The 24468-nt window shown below is 44.4% G+C and overlaps 2 protein-coding genes across 5 annotated transcripts in view; one reads left to right on the forward strand and one right to left on the reverse strand.

Annotated features, from left to right (window-relative positions):
- Nucleotides 1-1248, forward strand: part of sulf1 (sulfatase 1) — a 40743-nt gene extending 39495 nt beyond the window's left edge. For all 4 annotated transcript variants that reach the window (XR_013936410.1, XM_080490033.1, XM_080490035.1 and 1 more), the window contains one exon: nucleotides 140-1248. Coding sequence is in view for 3 of the 4 variants with exons in the window: in XM_080490035.1 (XP_080346161.1) it covers nucleotides 140-999 (860 nt within the window). In the remaining variant the exon portion in view is untranslated. The remainder of the gene's footprint in view (nucleotides 1-139) is intronic.
- A 4591-nt stretch (nucleotides 1249-5839) lies between these two features.
- The window catches only part of slco5a1 (solute carrier organic anion transporter family member 5A1), a gene marked incomplete at both ends in the record, with an annotated part of 35434 nt that continues 16805 nt past the window's right edge, over nucleotides 5840-24468 (reverse strand). Inside the window, 8 exons of the mRNA XM_080489052.1 lie at nucleotides 5840-6297; nucleotides 7362-7426; nucleotides 7516-7757; nucleotides 8199-8358; nucleotides 12895-13093; nucleotides 16370-16534; nucleotides 21851-22068; nucleotides 22369-22501. Of these exons, the coding sequence (XP_080345178.1) occupies nucleotides 5840-6297; nucleotides 7362-7426; nucleotides 7516-7757; nucleotides 8199-8358; nucleotides 12895-13093; nucleotides 16370-16534; nucleotides 21851-22068; nucleotides 22369-22501 (1640 nt within the window). The remainder of the gene's footprint in view (nucleotides 6298-7361; nucleotides 7427-7515; nucleotides 7758-8198; nucleotides 8359-12894; nucleotides 13094-16369; nucleotides 16535-21850; nucleotides 22069-22368; nucleotides 22502-24468) is intronic.

Below are 24468 nucleotides of genomic sequence, written 5' to 3' on the forward strand. Positions count from 1 at the left end.
GCCCTGGGAGTTGGCTGCTTTAGTGAGAGCCAGAAGCTGGGCATGACTGCATGCTGTCTGGGTAAACTTGAAAAGAGCTCCCTGTTCGTGGCACCACAGATCCTCACAGTCTTTTTTTTTTTTTTTTTTTCCCTGCCAGCACACAGCCAATATGGGACGGACGACAGGGTTAAGCTCCCCAACTTGACAGATGAGGAGGTGAACTGGCAGGAACTGGAGGATTTGTATAGCATAAACGAAAGCCTGTATGAATGTAGGCCTGACTACAGCCCCGGCCCAGACAACTGGGCCAACTTCCAGAAGGATGTAGATAATATGTTTGCACTGCGACACGTTTTTAACACATTCAACCAAACTCACGAGCTCGACGACTCCAGCCTGCCAGAGCTGGGCTCCGGGGCCGGGGGTGGGGGTGGAGGCCTCGAAGAGGGCAGCGGGGAAGACTCGACCTCCGCCGGCGACGTCTGGCCCGGCCTGGCCGCGGAGACCCGCCTCACCACCCCCGCCCCCGACGAAACGCCACCCGCGCCCACGCGGGACGGGAAACCGGAACGGGTCGTCAACGACCTCCCCGACGCCGGGACGTCCTCATCAGGTCCGAGCAGAGACCAGACTCTCTTCCGGAGTGACGCGTGGGCGCGGCAGTTGGAGGAGATCGAAGGTGACGTTTTCAGCGGTAACGGGCTGACCGAGCTGGAGACGCGGCACGACAACCTCTTACGTACCCACAACAGCCTGCAGGTGGCGGCGGCGGGCCTGACGCAGGCCACCGGCCCACACAAACTAGACCCCGAAGATGAGGAGGACATTTTCCAGGCCCAAGGCTATCTCCCTTTCTCCCCACAGACTCCTCGGCCCAAGTTACAGGCCAGCAACACCAGGAGCCCCCCCACCACACAGACTGGCCCCCCGGTACTCAAAGTGCCGCCTCAGCCCACGCCGACCCTCTCCTCGGACTACGAGGGCAGTGGCTCTCCGCCGGACCCTCAGACCCTCTGAGCTCCGGGTCGCCATGGTGACACAGAGACACGGTGACCAGGAGACGGAAACTTGCCAACGGCGAGCGACGCCACCTCAGTCAGTCAGAGATCTATAATGAGTTTTAAAGTTATTGTTTTATTTTTTTACTGGTGCCTCCATTTATTAGTAAACAGTGTTATGTTTTTCTTTTCTTTTCTTTTTTTTTCAAATATATATTTAGAAAAGAAAAAAAAAGCCTTAATGCAGCTAAAGTGTTGGAATTTAAAGTAAGAAGATTAATTCCATATTGATAACACCATTTTAATATATGTTTTTATGAAACAGTGCGAGTGGTTAAACCATCTCAACATCTGGACAGATGATTAGTAGTTTTGGTACGCTCCGGTCTTTAAACAACAAACCAGTCCGAAGGTGAAACTGGACTCGAATGCACTCGACTTTCCCCTCAGAACGACCCGCTCCACCCAGTGTGTGGTCCCCAAATCATCCAGTATTTCTCCTCTTCAAGGACAAAAAACTGGATCGTCAACTTCTGAATTAACATAACATTTATTTCACGGCTGACTCTTTTTTTTTTTTTTTTCTCCTTTGAAATACGTGGAACCGTCTCCATTTTTCCACATTTAGCAATTTTCTTTAATTTTAGACAATCATGTGGGACAGACTGTTTGACCCTGATCACCGAGCTGCCCTCCACCGGTGTTTATTTTCCAGTAATCACCCTGCACTGGTGCACAATCCACAATCCAAGTCTTTCAAGGTACAATTTTGGTAATCGTAAGAAGGCGCTCACACCGTCGCCAGAAGCTTGTAAAATGTTCTTTGTGTAAGTTTTTTGTTGTTTTTTTTTTCCTCCAGAATTATGTGGCGTGTGGCATAGCGCTTGGATAATCCAGAGTTTTAATTTTTGCACACAGCCAAATTCATTTCAAGTGTAAACATGTATCATCCTGGGAGACCGAGGGAAACGCTCTGCGGAGCTTCGTTTTAGACAGAGATCGCATTAAGTGAAGCATTTCTTTTTTGTGGTTCGATGAACAGTTTCCTTTTTCTTGGCAATGGGTGAAGAAATGTTTGCACATGACTCTGTTAAGAAATAAACCCATTCAAACCTTGAGTGTCGTGCCGCCACATGTCTCATTGTAATAACACAAACAAGGTTTTTTTTTCCTCCAGTTTTTAATGACAAATATCAAGTATTCAAGGCATTTGTAAACCAAGAGTTCACAAACATTAATTGGACTTCTGCTCCTGAGGAACACAAAGCAATAAGAGCTCAACCTTCAGAGTACGGCTTCTTGTTCTGTCCATGAAATACAGTTCAGATATCCAGGGGGGGGTTAAAAAAATAAAAAATAAAAAAATGGAGATGTGTTAAAAGCTTATCTTACAGTCAAAGTGAAGTCGTCTGTGCCGGGAGCAGGGAGGTGATGACTGGTTCTCTACACTTCCCTGCAGACGAGTGCGCCTTTTGGTTTGTTCGCCTCACAGAAGCCTGATTTTGACCAATAAAGGTACAGTATGGAACGTTTACATGATGCCACTTTTGTGCACTGGGTGGCAGTAATGAGTCACTAGTGACTCGGGGGGGGGGGGGGGGGGGGGCCTAACATTAACAACAACGTTTGCCTCCAGTGTCATGACATTATTCTCCTGGGACTTGGTAGTTTTAGAGGCGACAGTCAACTGTAATAATCCAACTTCGCCGTCTGTCCGTGTTCTCGTCCTTGTTTATAGCGTGTTGTTCTCTGCGTGCCCGTTGTGCGGTTTCATTACATAAACAAGCGGCACCCACGAGTGGACCGACATCCTTTTAAGTGTTTCCGCAATTTCCATGTATGCGGACATCGTTTTAAAAAATATTGCAGTTCAACGCAAAACTTAAACGGGGCCTTAGTGTACCATCTTGTGGCACAATGTGGTATTACAAGACTGAACAGGCTGTGGCCAGCTTGTATTTCTATGCTACATGATTCCGTCGACTAAAAACACATACTGTACCTTAAACAAAAGGTCACAAAAGGCTTTCAACTGATTAGATTGAAACCAGTAATTCATAAATGTTATTGTTCTTTACCATGTTAATATAACATTTTATCAACAATCATTTTGAGCAACTTCACATTGACAGAAGGGACAATATATAGCGATCAGTGAGGTAACCATGTTTGGCTTCTTCTTATTCAGAGTTAGCGAGCCTGACACATGTGGCGCACTGGGGGAAGAGTAGAGAAGCATTACAGATGAAGAGAGGGGCATTCTGGGTAGCAAAACTCAGACACTTCACCTAATTTAACTTTAGTTACTCTGACAGGACGAAAGAAACATTTTCGACAGCCCGACCCTCGTCCCTAACACTGTTCAGGCACCGCGAGACAAACCCACCATTTATTTGTATTTTTTTTGTAGCTTTATTTTTTTCTGTGTAACTACATTGTATGGGTTAGTTCATAAATATGCTTCTAACTATGCAAAAGCTCTATATTACGCTTTTATTTGCCTCGTTAATATTTACATGATGATCACTTACGAATATGTAATTTGAGGTAACTAAGTCATGATAACACTAGAATTAGTCACTGCCATCACGTGAAAGCCTTTACCCGGCAGGATGGCATTCATCTTGCCCCCCCACCGCCCCCCACCCTCCCAAAAGGTTAAATCACTGAAACTGATTCACTCGCATTAGATTATCCAACTATTACAAACTAAATTTAATACTGAGAATACTCAGAATATAAAATACAGCAACTTTTATCAACCTTCTCCTTCATCCTCCCACACATAAAGCCTAAAAATTTGGTTTTTAAGTGTCACATATTTCACTCTGTGTGCATTCGACACACTAAGTATTACAGGGATCCCCAGAAAGGCCTCCGGAGCACCTCTTCCAATGCTTTACAGAAAACACGACCGTCAGACATTTAAATATAAGCTCAAAGACAACCGTCGGACTCAAAACGCTGCTTTGTAAATGTTACACACCGGTGCATCGAAAAACACTATTGTAAAGTTAAAGTTACTCATAAACTCATGAGATGAGTGTAGATTTGGCTCGTTTATCTCCAAATGCCCTTCTTTGCTTTAACCAGGATCCCAGTCACTGTTTCTGGACTGTAGGAGAAAACCCATATAAACGCCACACAATCAGCAACATGAGGGGAGCGGAGGAACCGCCTCACCACTGTGCGGACCAACTGAGGGAATCATTATGAGAAACAGCTGTCATTTGTAATAATGTGACAGATTTTTTTTTTTTTTTAATATTTCAAGATCCTTAAATGAGGATCTGATTAAAAAGCTTGAAATACTTCCATTTATGGTCCAAAACTCAAAATAAAATGGATATTTCAGTTTCAATTAACTTTTTTAAGATGCATCTATTCACATTGCCATGAAATCTGCAGCTTCAAATCTCCTGCAGAATAAATATGTAAGGCAGCAGATCACCAGCTCCAGAGCTGCGATTCCGTCTATCGTGAGCCATTTAATAAAGAATTCTATAACACAGTAGGTCTGACCAACTTAACATTCACTGGCTTTCGCGCAATCTTCCATGTGACCACTAGATGGCCCCAAACGCCCACAAACTGAACAACCGACATCTGATTACTGCTGGCGGATAAAAAGGGGTCATGCTGGCAGCGCTAATCCTTTTTAAAAGTCAAGACAGCTAAATACCTACTATGTACATCCGATGACTATTAGAAGCAGTTACAATACCAAAGTGACGCGTCCGTTTATCTGCTGATCGGAGCGACAGATTGGATACGAATCATTTCACTTTGATGAAGAGGGGGCAAAGAAAACGGCTGCGTACTTAAACCTAACTTCACATCTTCAGGACGAACAGTAGCTTTAGCACACAATCACAGCTGAGATCATGTTTTCTGCCGGGACGTGGAATGAAACTCACTGAAGTCATTAAACACTACCATTTGTGCCGGTGTGGATTGAAGCTACATAGGTTACCTTGCAGAGGCTTTGTGACACTTTCCCCGACCATAAAAGCTGAAGGCAAGAAAAGAAAAGAAAACCGAACATTGTCACTAATCTGAGCGAACAGTGACTGGCTTTTCAGCAGCTAGCGTTTACCCTGGAGCTAGCTGTGTGTACTGGAACTGGCCGAGACAGCCGGAGAGGCACTGTTAAGAAAAGAAGGAAAGTTAAAGAGGTGAAGAGATCTTAAAAAATAAAAAATAAATAAAAAAAACAAAACTAGTCATTTCTCTAAATGCCAGACAACGTGACAGGAGAACCGGTGGAATGGCTGAGATACTTGAGATTCGGCTGATATGTTGACGGGGATATTGGGGCAATGACAGAGCCGATGGGGGGTGGGGGGTGGGGGTGGGGGGTGGGGGTGGGGGGGTGTCTGTGTATTCAGAGAGAAGAGCAGGTGTGGGATACATAGGGAGCTGTACAGTACTGACGAAGAGGAGGAGGAGGAGGAGCTGTACACTGGATCTTGCATAGTACAGGTTTGTGCTTTAGACGCCGTGTTGATGATGACTCATCGGTCTGTACAGAGATTCTAATGCCCTGCCCTTTAACAGTAGCACCATGTGGAGTCTTCACATCGTCTGACCTTCTGCGTGAACGCTGTGGGAGGCTGCAGCTGATGATACGCTCCGAGTATGAGAACATCTCTCCTGTCGTCATAAACATGAGCAGCCCTTTAGGTGTGGTGGGCGCACTTGTGTCTCCGCCTGCGGCGGCGGCGGATCAGGGTGGGGGTGGTGGTGGTGGTGGTGGGGGGGGGTCCGTCCGGGTGGTGTGGAGCAGATGCGGTGTTGTGCGGAAACACAAACAGGAAGGCACATGTCACAATGGACCCCAGAGGGTGGCTGGCATGCTCTCAGACATGTGCAGAGCCTCTGTGGTGGTGCGGCAACAAGATGGGGGGGGTTATTGCTTTGAGAGCGTTGCCCGGGCAACTGAGGCTGCTGTGGCCGCGGTTGAGCAGCAGGGCGGCCGGCGGGTCGGGGCGCGGCGGGATGAAGACGGGGCAGGAGCGCGTGCGAGCGTGGCTCTTGTGGCCGCCGGCGTGGCAGATGAGCTCGCTGACGGTGCCCAGCGGAGGCAGGTGCTGGCGCCAGCGCTCGGCCCGCGCCTCCTTGTGCTTGATCGAGTACCAGGTGAGGAAGATGAAGACGAAGCCCACGAACTTCAGGCTGGCCGCCAGGCCGAAGTAGACGAAGCGGAAGGAGGTGACGTCGTACTCCCAGCAGGAGCCGTGCACGCCGCAGTCCTGCTGCCACAGCATGCAGGTGGTGTCGATCACCGCGCCGAAGTAGATGGGCGTCGGGATGTAGGCTGAGGAAAAGACGGGTCATCAGTTACTCTTCAACACAACCGTAACCTGGACTTTGTTTCAGAGAGAACCACTGAAGAGTTTAGCTTCACCACACAGAATTATAAGCACTTTTCATGACTTAAGTTCTCAATTTAGCTCATGTTTCATATTATTATTATTATTATTATTATTATTATTATTATTCACGTCACTGAATGAACCCAGCCTAAACGGATGGCACAAGCACATGCAGGGAGAATTATCTTTTTTGTACCTAAACAGACAAACAAAACCTCCTTCATTCACAATATTTTTCTTTTTTAATGCTTCAATCTAAATATTCTTAAAAACATTTTTTTTTTACTTAGTAACCGAATCAGTACATATTCTCTTATTAGGTTCTGTTATTAAACAAGTATGTGTATTTTTACTTATGCAACTGAAAATGAAAGTAAAAAGAGCTAAAAAACAAACAAACACATTTCCGATGATTATTATAATTATCAGAATTTATGGTGGCTTTTACTATTGAGATTGACATCTGTAATATTAGCATTGTTGTATATTATTCTTAACATCCTAATCCTAAATAAAAAAGCCCAATCATACACACAACAATGTCACCTTTACATATTGTTGTTCATACAGTTATATGTTATTTTATTTGTTTTTATGTTACTTTACAAAACAACGGAGGAACAAAACTAGTTATTGCACATAATCCACTAAATGAATTCATATCACCATGAACCTGAAATGTAAAAGTCAATATGTGTCGCGAAAGCGACACTATCAAATGTGCAAATATTTATATGTTTAACATGCAGTGGCGCTTCTTCACCACTCGGTGTCACTATTCCTTCATGATGAAAAATCTTTTCAACACAAAATTCTGATTATTTCATGTCAGTGAGTGCGAACCTTCAATAACAAGAACTTAATCGTTGCTTTATGAGAAACAACAGTCATATCGTCGTTTTTTACCCTCAGATGAAAACAATCAGAAGGAAAGTATGAAGACAACTCACTTTGAGGGCTTTTCTACATCTATAATGAAACATTCCCAGTCATTCCTGCCACTCACCAAGAGTTCGCAGCAAAACAAACTGCATCCCGAGAGCAAAAGGCCTCTCTTGTTCATCGACAGACCTGAGGACAGACAGTCAAGGAGTGAATCTTATTTCTTCACACAAACCAAGTCATGACAGAGTCTTGAGTCTGTGGCGGCGACGTCCCACCTCAGCGTGACGATGATGGCGGAGGGCTGGGCACAGGCGGTGATGAGCGTGACGATGAAGAGGAAGATGAGGAAGGGGATGAGGGTGTTGCAGGTGCGGTCACACTTCCCGGACATGGCGTAGCCGTTCTGGTTCAGGTACGTTTTGACGATGACGAGCTGCAGCTGGTTGACCTGGCCACCGGACGACGGCGTGATGACCTGCCTGCTCTGCACGCAGCCGCAGTCCGTGTAGTTTCTCACCTGTGAGCAAGAACCACAAACCTCCTGGATTTCAACTCGAACTTCGTTTTATTAAGAAGCTAATAATACCGCAGCTCTGCGGCGGACAGACTGAGCGGCACCAGCAGCGTGGAGCAATCAACGACGCGGACAAAGAATCTAAACATTTGATTTCCTCGCGTTGTTATGATTTCCTATTGGACATTGTTGTGTAGTCACTTCCTGTATTTCCAGTGCTATAGAGTGGGAACGTACAGAGCGCCGGTCTTTGTGTTTCAATTAGGATTTTTTTTTTCTCCCTTGGAAAACGTTCGGAAACCTTTACCATCAATCACTTCCTTGATTTTACTCGACGTTTGAAGGGATTCTTTTCCTCGACGGGAACACAATAAGAGCTTTTGAATGGATTTTTTAAAAACTAATAAAAAATAAACATTTCTATGAGCCCTCTGCCCTCCTCACCCCGGTGCTGTCGTTGCCCACAGAGCTGCATCCAGCCAGACAGGGGTTGAAGTACGTGATGCCGTCAGAGCCGCAGACCGGCGCGTACTCGTGGATCCTGCAGCCACAGTTCACGTTGCAACTGCCCGTCAGGTTCCTGTGGGCCATCGTCAGGGTGGGACTGCAGAGACACACACACACACACACACACACACACACACACACACACACACACACACACACACACACACACACACACACACACACACACACACACACACACGCACACACACACACAGGAGTTCAAAGTCTAGATTTCAAAGTCGAGGTCATTGTATTAACGTGATGTAACAATAATCAAGTCTCTTGAATGCTTGAATTAAAAACACGAAAACACCTATTAAATTAATCAATTCATCAATTCATCCATCGCGGTAGACTTTGGCTGCATTGTGAGTACAACACAATATCACAACTTTTTGTATTCAAAATGGGAAAAAAAAAAACGGGAAATATACACAAACATCTGGCACAGTGTGGGTGAAAACTCCCTTCTGGAGTTTGAGATATTTCCAATGACGTTTAGCACGACTATAGTCAAGAAGGTGACGAATGGCTTTGGGTATTAGGCATTAGAACAATGTCAAAGTCAGAATTTATTTCAGGTGGGGGATTTAAAAAAAAAAGTGATTTTCTGTTGATTTGCTGAGTTTACAGTTTACTGAGGCATAGTAATATTTACAACGTTACTGATACTGGAGATAAAATTCTCTGCTACCTCACCTTTACATAGAGACCCTCTTTTTCCCACTGATTCTTCATCTGAAATGTTTTTTTTCCCCCAGAAAATATTTAGTAATGTTGAAGTCCACTGACACAGCTGTTTTCTTTTTAATTTGAAGATATATGTTATATCACAACAGTGCTGTGTCAGCAAGAGCCTGAAGCCACTGACTCTGCTGTAGGATTTATTAATTTCTTAAAGGCTCATTTATCTGGGTTAAGGTGGATTCACGCTCCACAAGAACAGAGAAATGTGTTGGTTTTCTCCAGGTGCCAAGAACAAGAACAGTGAGTTCTGTCCGGGACATTTCATACTGTACAAGAAACCCGAGTGCAGAACAGGCGGGAAGTCTTCACGGGGCCTCCCTACTGACGTTCCTCAAGTCCGCATCAGCCACAAGACCAGAAAGAAGGTCTGCCCAGATGATGTGTCAATAACAAGCTGCAATAACTAAAAATAACATTAAACACCACATTTCCCAACCCCCCCCCCCCCCCGCAGCTCCCTGGAGCTTTCACAAAATTACATCTACAATCTTACCTCACAGTTCAAGATAACAAATGTGACATTTAAATACAACGGATCGATAGTTTAATCAACTTAAGTATGTGTATGATCTCACACTGTCACCTGATCAGTACCGTTTCACTCTAGGTGATAAATGCGTGACGTTTCCAACCCGCATGTGACCAAGTTGTGCAGGGATAAATCTAAATAAAGGCTCATCTGAGCAATGTAACTGTCAGTCAATCTATTAATGTACTCACTTGGCTGCACTGCTAATGATGCTGGTTAACTCGCATTTGATGCGTGGGAAGAGAATGGAAAAAGAGCTAGACTGCTAAAATGGCAAAAAAAAATTTTTTATCATTTTATTAAATTGAGAAAAAACTGCTCAAAAAGTTCAAACATGTATAAACAGTGCTAAAACATATAAAACCATTAAACGATCCGAAATGGCTAAAACTTAAATTTGCAATCAAATGTCTTAAATGCAACATAAATGGCAGTTTTGGCAAATATAGCAAACCTCCATGAGCTGTGGGATGTTAATTTAAAACATTAAATGCTTTGCAGCTCTTTTGTTGGTTAAATGTTGCAGATCTCTGTCGTAGATCTATTGATGATGCTTCTTGCTGTAAAAAAACTCGTGCTACTTAACTTCTCTGCACAGCATGAAATCACAAAGTTTGTTCTCATCTGGTGAAAAGTGTCAAAAAGCAATTTAACTACAAGAGAAACAGGGTTATGTGAGATTAGAAACAGTTGTTGTGGGAGTCTGCGATGCCATCCAGCAGTGAGACAGAAAACGTTTCAAATGAGGGAGAGAAGCTGCTGGAAGAGGCCGCCATTCTTTCTGACTATATTTACACCTGTCCTAGCAATTCTCTTTTAATCTGCCACTCATAATCCCGTTAATAATCCTCATTGTGGCGGCCGGGGGGCGGGCGGAGGAAGTGACACGTCGGGGCAGTGTGGGAACGTTCGCTCTGAGCCAGACAGGAGCTGGGCGCCGTGTAAACCAGGAGCAGTGAGGCGAGTCCTGCGTTTGCTCTGGGAAGCGTCGCCCTGAGCCCCGCGGAACAGACGGCGACGGGCGCTAATTACACAGTGGCCAGGGCGACGCTGACAAGCACACGCACACGCACACGCACACACACACACACATGCACCCTCCCTGCAGGTTTCTATTCCACTTGTGGTTGAGGTGATTATTAAAGTCGGGAGTTATTTGCACGGCTAACGTCACGTTGTTATGGGATTAGAATAAAATGAGCAAAAACAAGAAAAAAAAGTGGTTATTTTCTGCTTCCTCTTCGATCAGTGGACCATCATTTCTCACAGGAGCGTGAAGCGATGCTCATTTTCATACTATCTGTCACCGGGGAAGCTCATCTCATTCGGGCATGTCCTGACATAACAGTGTTACATTCCAGACACTGTGTGTGTGTGTGTGTGTGTGTGTGTGTGTGTGTGTGTGTGTGTGTGTGTGTGTGTGTGTGTGTGTGTGTGTGTGTGTGTGTGTGTGTGTGTGTGTGTGTGTGTGTGTGTGTGAGCTGTGGGAGACGGCATGTGTGTTTACATGAACACAAAAAGGGCTGAGGCCGGCTGGAGTCGCAGGATTGCCGCACTGATTGCACATGTCCTTTCCCAGACTAAATCCCGGACTTCGCTCGACCCCTCCAGATGTTGTGTCACTGCAACACGGTGCTGCGTCCTAAAATAATCCAAACGTACAACCAAGATAGCAAGTGGCTTAATCTGCTCTCTCACTGCAGACACTGAACAGGAGTTTGGAAGGTTTTCGAACAGATTAAGGTGAATTCTGTAGATTCTGAATGAGCTGCACAACTTCACTCTCGTGCAACATTTGCAAATACTTAATATTATTGCATAACTGGATGTGCCTGTTGGCTCTGTCCTTTTTTGTCGGCGAGTCCACAGCCTGTCAGCGGGGGACAGCCTCGTCTAGACGAGTGGAAGAGTACAGACACAAAGGGCAGGCTCGGGCTAAACATTCCTCATGTGGGTGCTCCCCGGAACGAGTGACCGGTGCGCTTCATAATGAGGAGCCCTCGCAGCTCGCACGCTCCTGTTGACCCCTCGTGTAAAGACTTCAACAGAGGACTACAGTCATTATTGAGTCATCTTCAGGAGTTTTGGTTTAATCTTTCTTGAGTCTTGGTGAAAAACTCAATTTGCAGGCTCTTATGCATCACTCAAGGTGACTCTAAGGAGGGTGTCTACTCTGGATGTGTGTGTGAGCACACTCCCACACATACAAACATCCACTGGATATTTTCTGGCCGGGGGTTGGGGGGGGGGGGGGGGGGGGGGGGGGGGGGGACTGACACATCGAGTGACTGTTCGCTCTGCAGCCGGCTGCTGATGCGATGTGGAGATGGGGCTTCAGAAATAGAGGTGGCAAAGTGAATCAGCCGGAGCCACGAGAGCAGATGCCAGCGTCGCTAATTAATCATTCACACTCAAACACGACGCCACAACACATGTGGATGATTGGAGCGGTGACAGCGTGCAGAGCCCACACCTCACCTAAATGCATCTTTGCATGCAGACTGAGGTAAGCAGTACAGGAATAAATGTGTTTCTGGTTCCCTGATGCCTCGTGTGGAACTTGAGTCTGACTGAGTGATGCAGGAATGATAAATTGAACTAAATTAGCAAATGTAAACTTCTTGTCAGGGACGACTTGACATTGGTCCATTTGTCTCTAATTGTTTTGGATCATTGCAGGAAATATTGTGTGATAGTTTGTGATATTTAGACTCTTTTTCACAGGATAATCTCTTCATGCTTCGTATTATTTTTAAAACCTTCAACTTGGAAAGTCTAGGATGAATTTAGAGAGCAGGAGGATACAAATGCAGACTAAAGTTTGGTTGATCTCTCTTTTAAATCACCAACACTGGGAGAACAAAAGACAAATCTCTCATTACTGGTGGTTTTTCTGGGGATGAAACAAAAGGGGAGGGCCACCAAAACTGTATCCTTACTATAAGATGAATAAGAATGGTGGCTGAAGAAAAGTACATGCATCAAGTTATACATTTTATAAGTTCCACATAACCCAGGAACACAAGAAGAACATGCAAAAGGCGGCCAGGCTCAGACGTGAACCAGAGATATTCTCACTGTGAAACCACGATTGAGTTTTTAAGCTGACTTGCAGGCTGTGCAAAATATAGATGGGGGGGCAAATGTGTGGTTCCCAATGGCCCATATCTTTGGTACAATAAACTTTGGAATGGGAAACTGGAAGTGGTACAATTGTAACAGATGTTGTATTCGGGAAGTAGATTTATCATCTAATCTGCCTTGGCTGCTTGGACAACAAACCATTTTGTGGTAGATGTAAATGTTTAGATCATATTCGGATTGAATGAGTGTGTTTATTAGTGCTCTTGTCCTCACCCGGTGGTGTAGGGTATGTTGATTCCGCCGAGGTTGATGCTCTCACAGCCCACGATGAAGAGCGTGGAAAAGCAGAGCAGAGACACCCCGCTGCAGATCATGGCCAGCTTGGCAGACTCCCTCGCACCGAGCTTCAACTTCTTGATGATGTAGCCCCCCAGCACGATGCCCACCCCGGCACTGGGTACGATTATCAAACCTGTGAGAGAAAGAGGGAAAACACAGTCAGGGAAAAGATAGAAAAGCCACAGAAGTGTCACAAGCGGCACAGGAATAGAGGCGCTAATGTGTGTCGTGACATGGCAACACTGAATTAATCGCAGTAATGTATGATTCACCAAGTGCAAAAAGCATATGAGATACTGTATTTTAATCAGGCAAAGCAACAGGAATACCTTGCAAGCCTGCAGGGCTTTTATATGAAAGATTGAAGGTTGTGGATGCAGCTGCTTTCAATCTCAACGTGACTTCTCCCGTTACACGACAATAAACAACTTCAAAGAAATAAAGGGACTTATAACATGTTGTGCTCCATCAGTGTGACCAGGCTATGCTCCGAGTTACCAGTGAGTCATTTCGGGCTGCAACACGTGCTCTCATCCCGTTAAAGCTAATCAGAATGACAGGACGAAGAAAGGCAGCGCTGGCTGGCTGGCTGGCTCGCGGCGCGGGCAAAGTGGTAAGTGTCAGCATGTGGGAGTCGGGGCTCGGGGCGGGTGCACATGGCAGCCCTCACACCCGGCCACGGGCGCTCACAAACAGGTAACAAGCAAGACGGGGCCAGTCAGTGGAGGTGGAGGGTCATGAAAGGCAGAGGATTCGTGGGGAGAGGATGAAAGTGCAGGGAAATGTCACCCAGCTTCTCCTGGTGTGTTTGTGTGGAAAAGACGGAGAGGCAGAACTGTCTGGGAGCACACGGAGGGCCTGGCAACAAGCAGCTGGAGCATTTCACCCTGTAAGTGCGTGTTTCTGTACTAAAACCGCGTGCCTCCTGCAGGATTAAACATGTACACACTAAAACCAGACACCCTAAACACGGTAACACACAGTAAATCACACAGTGTCAAAGGTGAAATATAACATGAATGTCATCTGGATTAATGTTGCATTATGAGTTATTTCTCACATGGATCTGACATATGTACGCCTGTCAGGGTCGATGTACTGCAGATCTTCCTGTCTGCAACTATGAGATAATGCAAAGTCTGAAAACGTATTATCACTGAAAGAGAAAAAGAGGATGGAAATGCAGTTTTGAGAGGAATGATGGCTGCGGTAAGACAGTGAAGGGGGAGAAGAGTCAGAAACAAACACATCACAATGGGGCTCTGTGCAGCTGAGGGTGAAAAGGAAGGGGAGGAGTGTGTGTGATATGTTACACTTCTATTTCTGTGGCAACATCTAATGAACACGTAGCAGTGGCAGCTCTTTACCCAAGAGTAAGAGACTGATTCAACAAGGTGGTAATTTATGCAATTTCAAGTTTTTGGGGGGTTTTTTTTGGAGCTACTTGGAGCAAATGACCAGCCACTCTAACATTTAATAGCCAGTCTGGGAATGCGTTGCAGATGTTTCGATTGCCTGATAAGGAAAAACGTTTGCACAGTGACATTATCAGCACAAACTACTTTGCTTTCATGTGGATGGGATATGTCATCACGGATATATTTCACCTCGTCACCGCCGTCACAGAAGATATGTGTTCTTTATATTCGAAAGAGGTCAGAATAAAAGCTCAAATGACTGTGAAATTATGACTTGCCAGAATGGAAAAGTAGGTATCAGAAACCGAGAAAACATGGGGAAAAGAGGAGAAAGAAAAGCAAAACAAATATTGAATTTGCTGAAACATATTTTTAGAAGTGAATGATATGTAAGTGATGATGTCCAATAAATGATATCTAAAATGAGGATTCAAGGTACTCATCTGTTCAGGAAAGAGTGACATTGTGATAATCAATATTTATATATTTTTTCACTTAAATGTTGAGGGTCTGCAATCACTCAATCATTAGACCTTTTCAGACAGAAGATGTACCGTCAAATGTCAATAAAAAATAAAAATCACTGGATTAGAAATTCAGTCTAAAAATGGAATCTTTTGATATATTATGACAATCCACTCACTGGTCACTTCATTAGGAGCACTTGTGCAATCCAGTGTGAGCCAGAAAATCAGCCCTGCCCTAAATGTTGCCTTAGCAAAGGTAATAACATAAACTGAGGCGGCCTCATGCACCTTCATGACTGTTTAAACGTACAGTCTGTCCTGATCATCAGGGAAACGTCCAGCCGGCTGCCTGAGCAAAGCCCCTCTGCTCCCATCAAGAGAAGTGCCCTCTCCTCCTCCACGTCTCCAACCCTCATCACTTCCCAGCCGCCTGGCATCACTCAGGTCGCCATGACAACCGCACCACCCGTTTGCCCTTACCCCTTGTATCCTGGCAACAGGCAGATGGGATGAAGCAATGGTATTGTGTACATTAATGTGTGTGTGTGTTCAAGTATTCTGCCAGGGAACATATGGTCATTTGGACACACACACACACACACACACACACACACACACACACACACACACACACACACACACACACACACACACACACACACACACACACACATTTTCTTGCTTTCAAAGCCATAATGGAGTTTTCAATCGCTCTTTGCTGTCATAATCCTGATACCAGATTACTTGTGTATTAGCACCACTGGCTGAAACATGACTGAAGGATTAGACTAGTTCTTTGTACACCCTACATATGAGGCGCTCAGCTCACAGTGGAGTGTGTGTGTGTGTGACCACGGTATGATGAATGTCTCCTGCAGTCAGAAGGGACTCGTGTATTACAGTCAGTGGGTGTAATAGAAGCTTATCATTGAATGAAATCCAGTAGGACCTCATGAGTCATAGCGCCGCCGCGACTGTCTGTGGATCACAGTGTGCGCATGGAAACAGAGATGACTTAACTAGGTACAGACTAATTAAACACCTGAAGCTCATTGTAGTCCTGTCCATAACTAGTGGTTGCCTTATGCAACCTATTTGGGCCTTTACTGTGTTTTCTATAGCAACATGACATCTCAAAAACTGGGGAGAGGGTGTCATTTTCCATTTATTTCAGATGCTTGTTCGGAGTAACTGTGGGACTCAGCTGGCAGAAAAGGTCAGCTTCCAATTCCAAGGTTGGTGATTCATTCCCACATCTCACCCTCTAAATATGTCAAAGTGTCCTTGGGCAAGACATTGAAGCCCAAATTGATCCCATTGGAGGCTGAGTGTTATGAATGGTTGCTGTTGCTATTGATGCATTAGCGCATGAAAGAAAGTGGTGAAAATGAGTAAGAGTATAGAAATAACTTATAAAACCTTTAGTTGTTGAAATTCTATCCGGTTAGTCTGTTGTAGTCCGAATATACTAATGAAATAAACTTAAACAGCCAGTATGGATCATGATGCAGCAGATAAACATACCTGTGTAGATGCTGGCGTTGGAGGCAGGGATACCAAACTGGGACTCGATGAACTTTGGAATGAAGGTGATGAAGGCCGTGACTATGGCGCACTCCGCCGTGTAGGACAGGCTGACGAACAGGAAGGTCATGTTGCTGAGGATCCTCAGTGCTGCCTTGGGGAGGTCTGGGAGAGGGAAGCATGCCAAGAAACGGCGCCTCGTTACTGTCAGTCTCTGTTCAGCTCCTAAACTGGAGCATCAAAGGAAGAACCACTGCTAGACATACTTAAGATCCTACAAAAGCTTGACTATTAACAACAATCTAAGAGCTGGCATTGGAAGTAACACGTTGGAAAACCACACCTTAGAGTTTGATCTCTACAAATGTTGTCTTATTCTAATTCACTAGTGTGCTGCACAGAAAAGCTACATCTATTAATCAAAACTTCACTTTGGCAAAAATTGTTTTCCAAACAATAGTTGTATTGTTACACATGCCTATCTACTTTCAGCCCCAAGAGCCTGAACTTGAACCTGGGATATTTTCACTGTGAGGTGATTGTGCTAATGGCAATATGCTCCAGGAACAATAACAATACATCACAAACGAATGGCTCCATAATTTAAATGAAAAGCACTGACATTACAAACAAGCACAATCTGAACATCAATACAGTATCTTTAATTAGTGATCTGTATCACCCGATCCAGCTTTTTGAAACTGTATCATGCTGTGAGCTGCTCAGGAAGCCACAGGCATGTGTGCCGTCCAATACAAACATGTAGATCGTGTGTTTCCATGCTCCCCGTGCAGAAACCAACCGAGCTGTACAAATCGAGCCTGAACGCCGTCACCCTTGGTTTGTCAGAACAAGGTCAAACATACCCTTCATGTCTGCTTGGGGGCAGTGTCCATATGATTCGGTCATTGCCATGCACAACGTCCAGCCACTCTGTCATTCAAAAGTCATGTGGTCCAACTGTAAGTACACTACTGTTGTCGGGCAGAAGTAAACTGTGTCAGAAGAAGCCGCAGACTAACATAGAAATCAAGGATTTTACTGTTCCCTGAAGATAAAGCTATGATGTCAGTGAGAGAATTGGTGTCCAAACAGGGGCTAGTAAGAATCCACTTTGTGGCTCATATGGCAGATGCTTGCTGTTGTGGCCGCTCCAATGTGGGCATCTCAGTTAAATTACTGACTGCCACATTGTGACACCCCCGCCATCCACAGCCAAATCTGCAAGGTGTTGTCTGCCAGCAGTGATAATTCCACACTAAATGCATCTTCCAAAAATTCACTTCTCAATTCGCAAAACGCCCTCCACTAAATTTGAATGTTTGAGGAATATTGTTCAGGGCACTTATTACTACTGCAGAAGAAAAAGAAATTCTGGTGTGTCACTTAAAGCATTCTTGTCTTCTTAGGTGACTGGACTGACTTTCACCTAAAACGCAATGAAAGTTTTCAGTTTTCACTTGAAAATGTGGCTTGAAGTTTTGGAGCTACGGTACCGGCAGCTCTTCAGCCTGACTGTATCGGCTCCATGCAGCTTTCACAAAGCTGCAGTTTTTCTTTTTCTTTTAAATTTGTTGCACAGCGAGCTCCTATGCGGGTGAGCAAACAATAAATATAGTCAAAAAAAGAGAAAGTTGCAGCGAAAGCGAGTTTAATGGTGGCTGTCTCATTTGATGTGGTAATGTTGGGTTTTATTTTGATAGAAAAAGTTGCAAATCCGTGTTGTAAACTGCAAAGTGTATTAGTGAAGACTAGTGGTTTAAAGAACTGAGAAAGAAACTTAAAACTCATCTTATCAAAATCCTTTGCATATCGAAACACACTCCAGTGTGACATTACAGGTCATGTTGAGGCATTAGTCGTTCTGATATTTATATGTCCATCCATTATAAAGAGAAGTTTGCTTTCAACGTCCTCGCCGGTGGTTTGAGGTCAGCGGTGGATAAAAATCTGTGACCGCCACACAGCTGAGGTGTATGATTTCAGGAGCACTTTGGCTCTGAGCTCCCAGCGGGCCGTGGAGCTCCTCAATCTGTCAAAGCAATGCTTTCTAAATTGCTCAAGTTAGTTTTGGCACTTGGTTACTGTAGGAGAACTTTCATCTATTGCTTCCACGATCGTCACACGGGCTTAAACTGGAATATCATGAATACATCACCTGCGCTCATGAATGTGACTAAAGACAGGTAATCAACTAAACTTATTGTCTTTGTGTTTTCATTTTGAAGCAGGAATAACAAAAGGACAGAATGGTCCCTCCATTAAATAAAAAATAATTATCAGTATCTGAAAGAAACAAGGTGACTTATGTTGAAGTAAAGTTCAAATGAATGAGTCCAGTCATACTATCAACTTGAAAAATTTAAATGTTTGATAAAGAAACCAAACTAAGACTTTACTGCAACCACTCAAAGTGAAATGTTATAATATCACAAGTTTTTTTTTCTGCTCATGTTTCATCCGTCTGTATCCAGCCACATTTTGCTAGACGTAATGACCACACACACCGAGTATCTACACGTCCGTCAAAGGATTTTAAAGTCTGCACCGGGCACCAACGTTAAGGCTTAACAGTCATGAGGCTATCATGCGGACTTCTACAGAATCACATGCGCCTCAAGTGTACCACAAGACTCAGCAGCAACAAAAGAAATGGCATTAAGAATGAGAAAGGGATTATTATTGACTTTCTTTGGAGCCAGACTAACGGGGCAACATGTTGCCTTGATTTGGGAATCGCCGTTTTCATGCCAATTCAACCAATTTTGTTGAAGGTGGGGAAATGTTAGCAGCATCTGTCAGTGTTATTCCAGATCAAAGGTAGGAATAGGATAGCGACACTAATTATTTCATTCCTGGGAGCCGGGCTGTAATCTTGTCTGGAGGGAGGGGACAGATGGTGAAGTCCTGCTGGCATCTACAACAGCTGCTCTCTCAATCAGACAGACCAATGGCTCGCAATAGTTGCCACACTTGCTTCTTTGTTAAGAATTTATTTGATGACTCCATCAAAAATGTTTCATCCATCTGGTTTTTGCAAAAGATTTGTCTTTCTGCCAAGACAGGCCATGGTAGTATTAACAGCTGAAGCAGTTCGGACGTAATGCAAGTCTGAACGGTGAGCAATCGATTGAGCTTAGAATAATGTGTGTGTATAATATAATATGAGATAATAAGGAGTGATTTGATTCCCAGTCCTCTATGGGAGCTGATGCTAATGAGCCTCCAAGCAAACTTCTGGTATTCACATTAACATCCACCCATTCATATTTTATACCATTTTATCCCATTCAAGGTCGCTGGAGCCGAGTACACAAAGTACAAAGAGTACAAAGGGACCAAATGCATGTTGTTGGACTGCGGGGGAAACTTTTAGAAATATAAAAAAATAATTACTTTATTAAAAAGATAACAGGGGACTTTCTTTAATGCGCAGATCTACTCTTCTCACTTTTAATCTATTTATGTCCCAAACAGTATGTGCTCTCTTTTTCTCTGCACCTTCCTGCAGGGTCTCCGATAGAGGAACTGGAAGTTCCTGATCGATGCTTCCTGCCTCTATGAAGTCTGCAGTGTGTGGATTAGATTGTTGTCTGCAGTCATTTTGTTTGTTTGTTCCTCTCTGGCTCACTCCCTTCATTTTCTCTTTTACCATCCTCTGGGGCTGTTGTGTTTTTCTCTTTATTATTTTAGATGCAACCATAAAATGCTGTAATTGATAGAATAAAAACAAAACTGAGCTGAATGAAGACAATTAAGTGGAGACGCAACAAAAAATGGACTCACTGAATCTATGCAGGATCGTAACCAACAACGAGAATGTTCCCTGGTTTGATTCTGAGCTTTCTGGGCGGGACTTTCTCTGTTCCCTTCCAACAATCCAAAGACATACGAGAATGGCAATAGATTGATTGCGGACTCTAAATTGCCCATGGGTGTGAATGTCTGTGTATGACACTCTGTCTCTCTGTGTGTTAGCCCTGCGACAGATTGGCGACCTGTCCAGTGTGCGCAATGTCAGTTGGGGTCGGCGCCACTCAACCGCGACATCAAATTGAATAAAGCCGGTTTAGAAGATGGATGGGTGAATGTTACTTGTACCATTAATCAGGCAATTTATTTCAGGGTTCCTATGAACATAATGTGTGAGTTTTGAGTCAAACAAACTGCTATGGAGGAAGAACTCCAGTAGGAAAGACTGTATTTGTATTTCCAATCTGTCAGGTAATAAATCACTTATTGAAACGTGTTTATGATGGACCTACACATCAGCAGTTGTTTATCCATACCTCAGAACATTTCAAGGAAATTGCTTTCACACCACAGCAGACCAAGGTCTGGAACATTCCCTAATCAAAAGTTTGTCCCTCTGACGTGCATTACTCAAAATGTCCAGTGTTAGCATTTTTCACTGTTTGCTTGTGATCTGAAGGGCAAAATAAAAAAAAGTGCTTGGTGAAAAAGCCGCTTCACTGTAGCATACCTTTCACAGGAAAGTGCTGAATTTGATGTAATAGACAAACACGCACACCTCGATAGAAGGACATAACCAAAATACATTCCAGATCTGAACACTGAAGCGCCTGAGTTCGCACAATTGGTCATAGTTTGCAAAACAGCCGAAAAACATCCTGCTGAGACTAATAAAACAGCGGGGGAGCGAGCAGTGGGCCCAGCCAGCGATTATGCATTCTTGGATAGTTTTAACCGTTTTTGTTGAAAGCTTAAGAATGAATTTCTAAGAGTGCAGCCATGCTAACTTCATGATGAAATTCAAAACGGTGACTTTTGCCTGTATTGAAAGGGTGCAGGAGTAAACATATGTGCTGCTATTTTGTTCTGCTGCTCAGTCGGTCTGATTCTGTGAGTGGAAATGTAGCAAAATTCTCCAGAGAGCTCATTTAAAAAGAGAGAAAAGAAAGAGGGGGATGGAGAAAGAGAGTGAGAGAGAGACAGAGAGAGACAGAGAGAGAGAGAGAGAGAGAGAGAGAGAGAGAGACTGACAGAGCAAAAATGAGACAAGAGAAAACCGGGAAACACGAGCTCGGGGCTCGAATTAACTGGGGGGGCTCTTCCAGGGAAAACCAGGAGTTTCCTGGTATGTTTGGCTCAGAGAAGGAAAAAAAAACTATATGAGCTGCCAAAAACAGCCTGCTGTGGATACAAAGCAAACAAAAACAAACTCCGAATGACAGCACCTGTATGTTACCTTTAGCCTTGTTCACAAGTCACTTACTAAAGTTATTAGCGCATAATGTCTTCGTAATGCCAACTGCTTCATTAGGCAGCTGTGGACACACTCTTCCATCATCAATCGATTGCATCTACAAAGGAGATCTCAATGAAGCTTCCAGTATTGAATAAAATGACTAATCCTACTCATTGATTGGATTAGGTCCTGTTTGTACATCAATACCTCAGAGTTCCTTCATGTAGGATGCCAGTAATGCCAGGCAATCAAGTATATCATCTCTTCCTCACCTTTAATGTCTTTTCCAAAGCCCATAGACGACGAAACGTTTTGGCCTTTGCTGCTGGACTTTTCTTTCATCACGTCATCATCGCTGGACACGTCACCTGGCGAGCCCATCTTCTTCTTCTTCCTCTTTTTGTGGCGTGGTGGAAGCTTTTTGGGAAAGGCGAACATGGGGAAGATGACCAGAAGCATTGCGACGGCACACAGGAGAAAGCCACTCCACCTGAAAACAGTAAAGGAAAAGGCAACCGTAAAGGACCCAAATAGCTCGTTATTGTTGTTAGTTTTATTTTGAAGGTGTCTTGAGACTGGTTTTACTTATTTTCCAGAAGTTATATTTATAAAGGGTAGATGTTTGATTTTGATGGGCTATAATGCCGGAAGTACCGCGTAAAGAGGGGATGATCTTATTTAATGCCAAACAACAGTCATCACTCAACCAAGGATGCTACAGCAACGTAGGAAACAAATGATGGAGGAATTGCACAAGGAAACTGGCACGGGTACAAGTGAACATATTTACCAGTTGCCAACGAAGCGAGGATCGTTCTGGTCGATGTTGACGACCGTTTTGGGGTCGACGTAGAAGCCGATGAGAACTCCTCCCAGCAGGTAGCCAGCTGCAGGTCCCAGGGCTCCCATCACATACATGATCGCTAAAAAAAAGGCACAGACAAAGCAGAAATCTAAGTAACACAACACGTTTAAGGTTTAAATGTTTGCAATTTCTGATGAGCGTAAAGCCTAATTTAGCTTTAATAATTAAGACAAAGAAAGCACAACAGTTTTGCCTCTTTGCTCATTAATGCTCCTAATGACCCACTGTTCTCTGCGACTGTTCGAATCAGACTCAGGGGAGCTGTTCATTACCTCCAATTTCTCGTCCACCATCATTCAGAACACCTGCGCTAAGATCCATGGGAACTCCACAGCACCTCAGGTAATTTCTCACATAGTCTGAAGCGTCTTTTAACAACCAACCCCAGAGCTCCAGAGGTCTCCCTCTGACCTGGGGGCACGCCTGAGGCGCCGACACACTAGCAGACAGCAGTGCGAATGGAGGGGTTGAAATATTAACCCTCCAGGGTCTGAGACCATCACTGAGGTAAGCCAATCATGCCCTGTCACTTTGCCGCAGGAAGGGGAAAACTCATTAAAGTTAGATAACCTCAGCTGGACAAGTGGAAAAACCTCCTGCGGACATCCGGTGGAGACGCAAGTCAAAGCCATTTACCAGCCGTGTACAGGGGGCAAACTTTCTATAATTACACCGGGAACATTGCTGCTAACCAGCAAATGGTGTGTGTGTGTGTGTGTGTGTGTGTGTGTGTGTGTGTGTGTGTGTGTGTGTGTGTGTGTGTGTGTGTATGTGTGTGTGTGTGTGTGTGTGTGTGTGTGTGTGTGTGTGTGTGTGTGTGTGTGTGTGTGTGTGTGTGTGTGTTTGTGCGTGCGTGTGTGCGCGGGAGACGGTGTGGCTGAGGGAACAGATTAGCACTTCCTGATTATGCTGCATGTGTATGCATATGCTTTAAATGTTTCTGTGAATGACAAAACTCTCACCCACACACAGTCTCAGCGACACGAGGCAACAAACCTCGTGCCTGTCGCTCCCTTCCTACACACACAATATTACCTGAGCGAATGGTTCAGTTCTATATTTGCTTCTCTGAAATGTCACTTTTCTGGTGTCTGTCTGAAGACACGTGTACGGATGCTGGTAGTTGTGATAGATTCTCTAGCAGCAGGTGTGCGGTGTGCCTGGAACAGAATTCAGGATGTCTGATCTCTCCCCCGAGAGTGAAGGAGGACATCCCCTCAACCAGATTATGTAACAAGCGCATGCACACACACATTGCCTACCCATTAAGAAAGTTTGTGTTTATCAGGATGGAAACTCAAACACCATTTTATCTCAGTCTGCTTCGCCAAATGTTTCCACTGCTGACCCAACATTTGCATAAAGGACTTTCTAGTGCCTTGCATCTTTTCCTGCCTTCATAGTTATAGGCCAGCTCTTTCAGCTTCATTGAGCGTCCTTTCCTCTGTCTACATGGCCAGCAGACTACAAAATGCACGTCAACTCTCATAAGCAAGGTTCCAACAATGTCCCAAAGCCCAAATCTGTGTCAGGACTTAATTAAATCACGGTTCCCTTAAACTAAACTATTTGGAAAAAGAGAACATAGGAAAAATGTTGTCTAAACCACAAAGGACTCTCCAGCAAATCCTCTTATCAGCCTAAAGCAGACACACATGGTTACTCGCGAGGCTAAAATGAACCACAACGGTCATTTCCATCCATCCTCTATACTGCTTTATCCAACGGAGAGCAGCGGTGGGGTTAATCTGATCCCAGCTGACTTTGAGTGAAGACAGCGTACATCCTGCCTGCAGTCGCCGGTCCATCATATTGCAAACACAGACAGACAGAATTCACCAATTAGGCTAAAAAGCATCTTTTTGGGTGGAAATAAAGCTCCGGCTGAACAGGATGAACATAAAAACTCCACACACAAAGGCCCACAAGTGTAAATTTGAATTAAGTGTACATTCCCACTGGAAGACGAGACTGCAAACCACTACGACATCCTGTTAATGTACATTTCGGGAAAAGTGTACGCCG

The sequence above is a fragment of the Lipophrys pholis genome (assembly GCF_963383615.2).
Source record: "Lipophrys pholis genome assembly, chromosome: 20".
NCBI lineage: Eukaryota > Metazoa > Chordata > Actinopteri > Blenniiformes > Blenniidae > Lipophrys > Lipophrys pholis.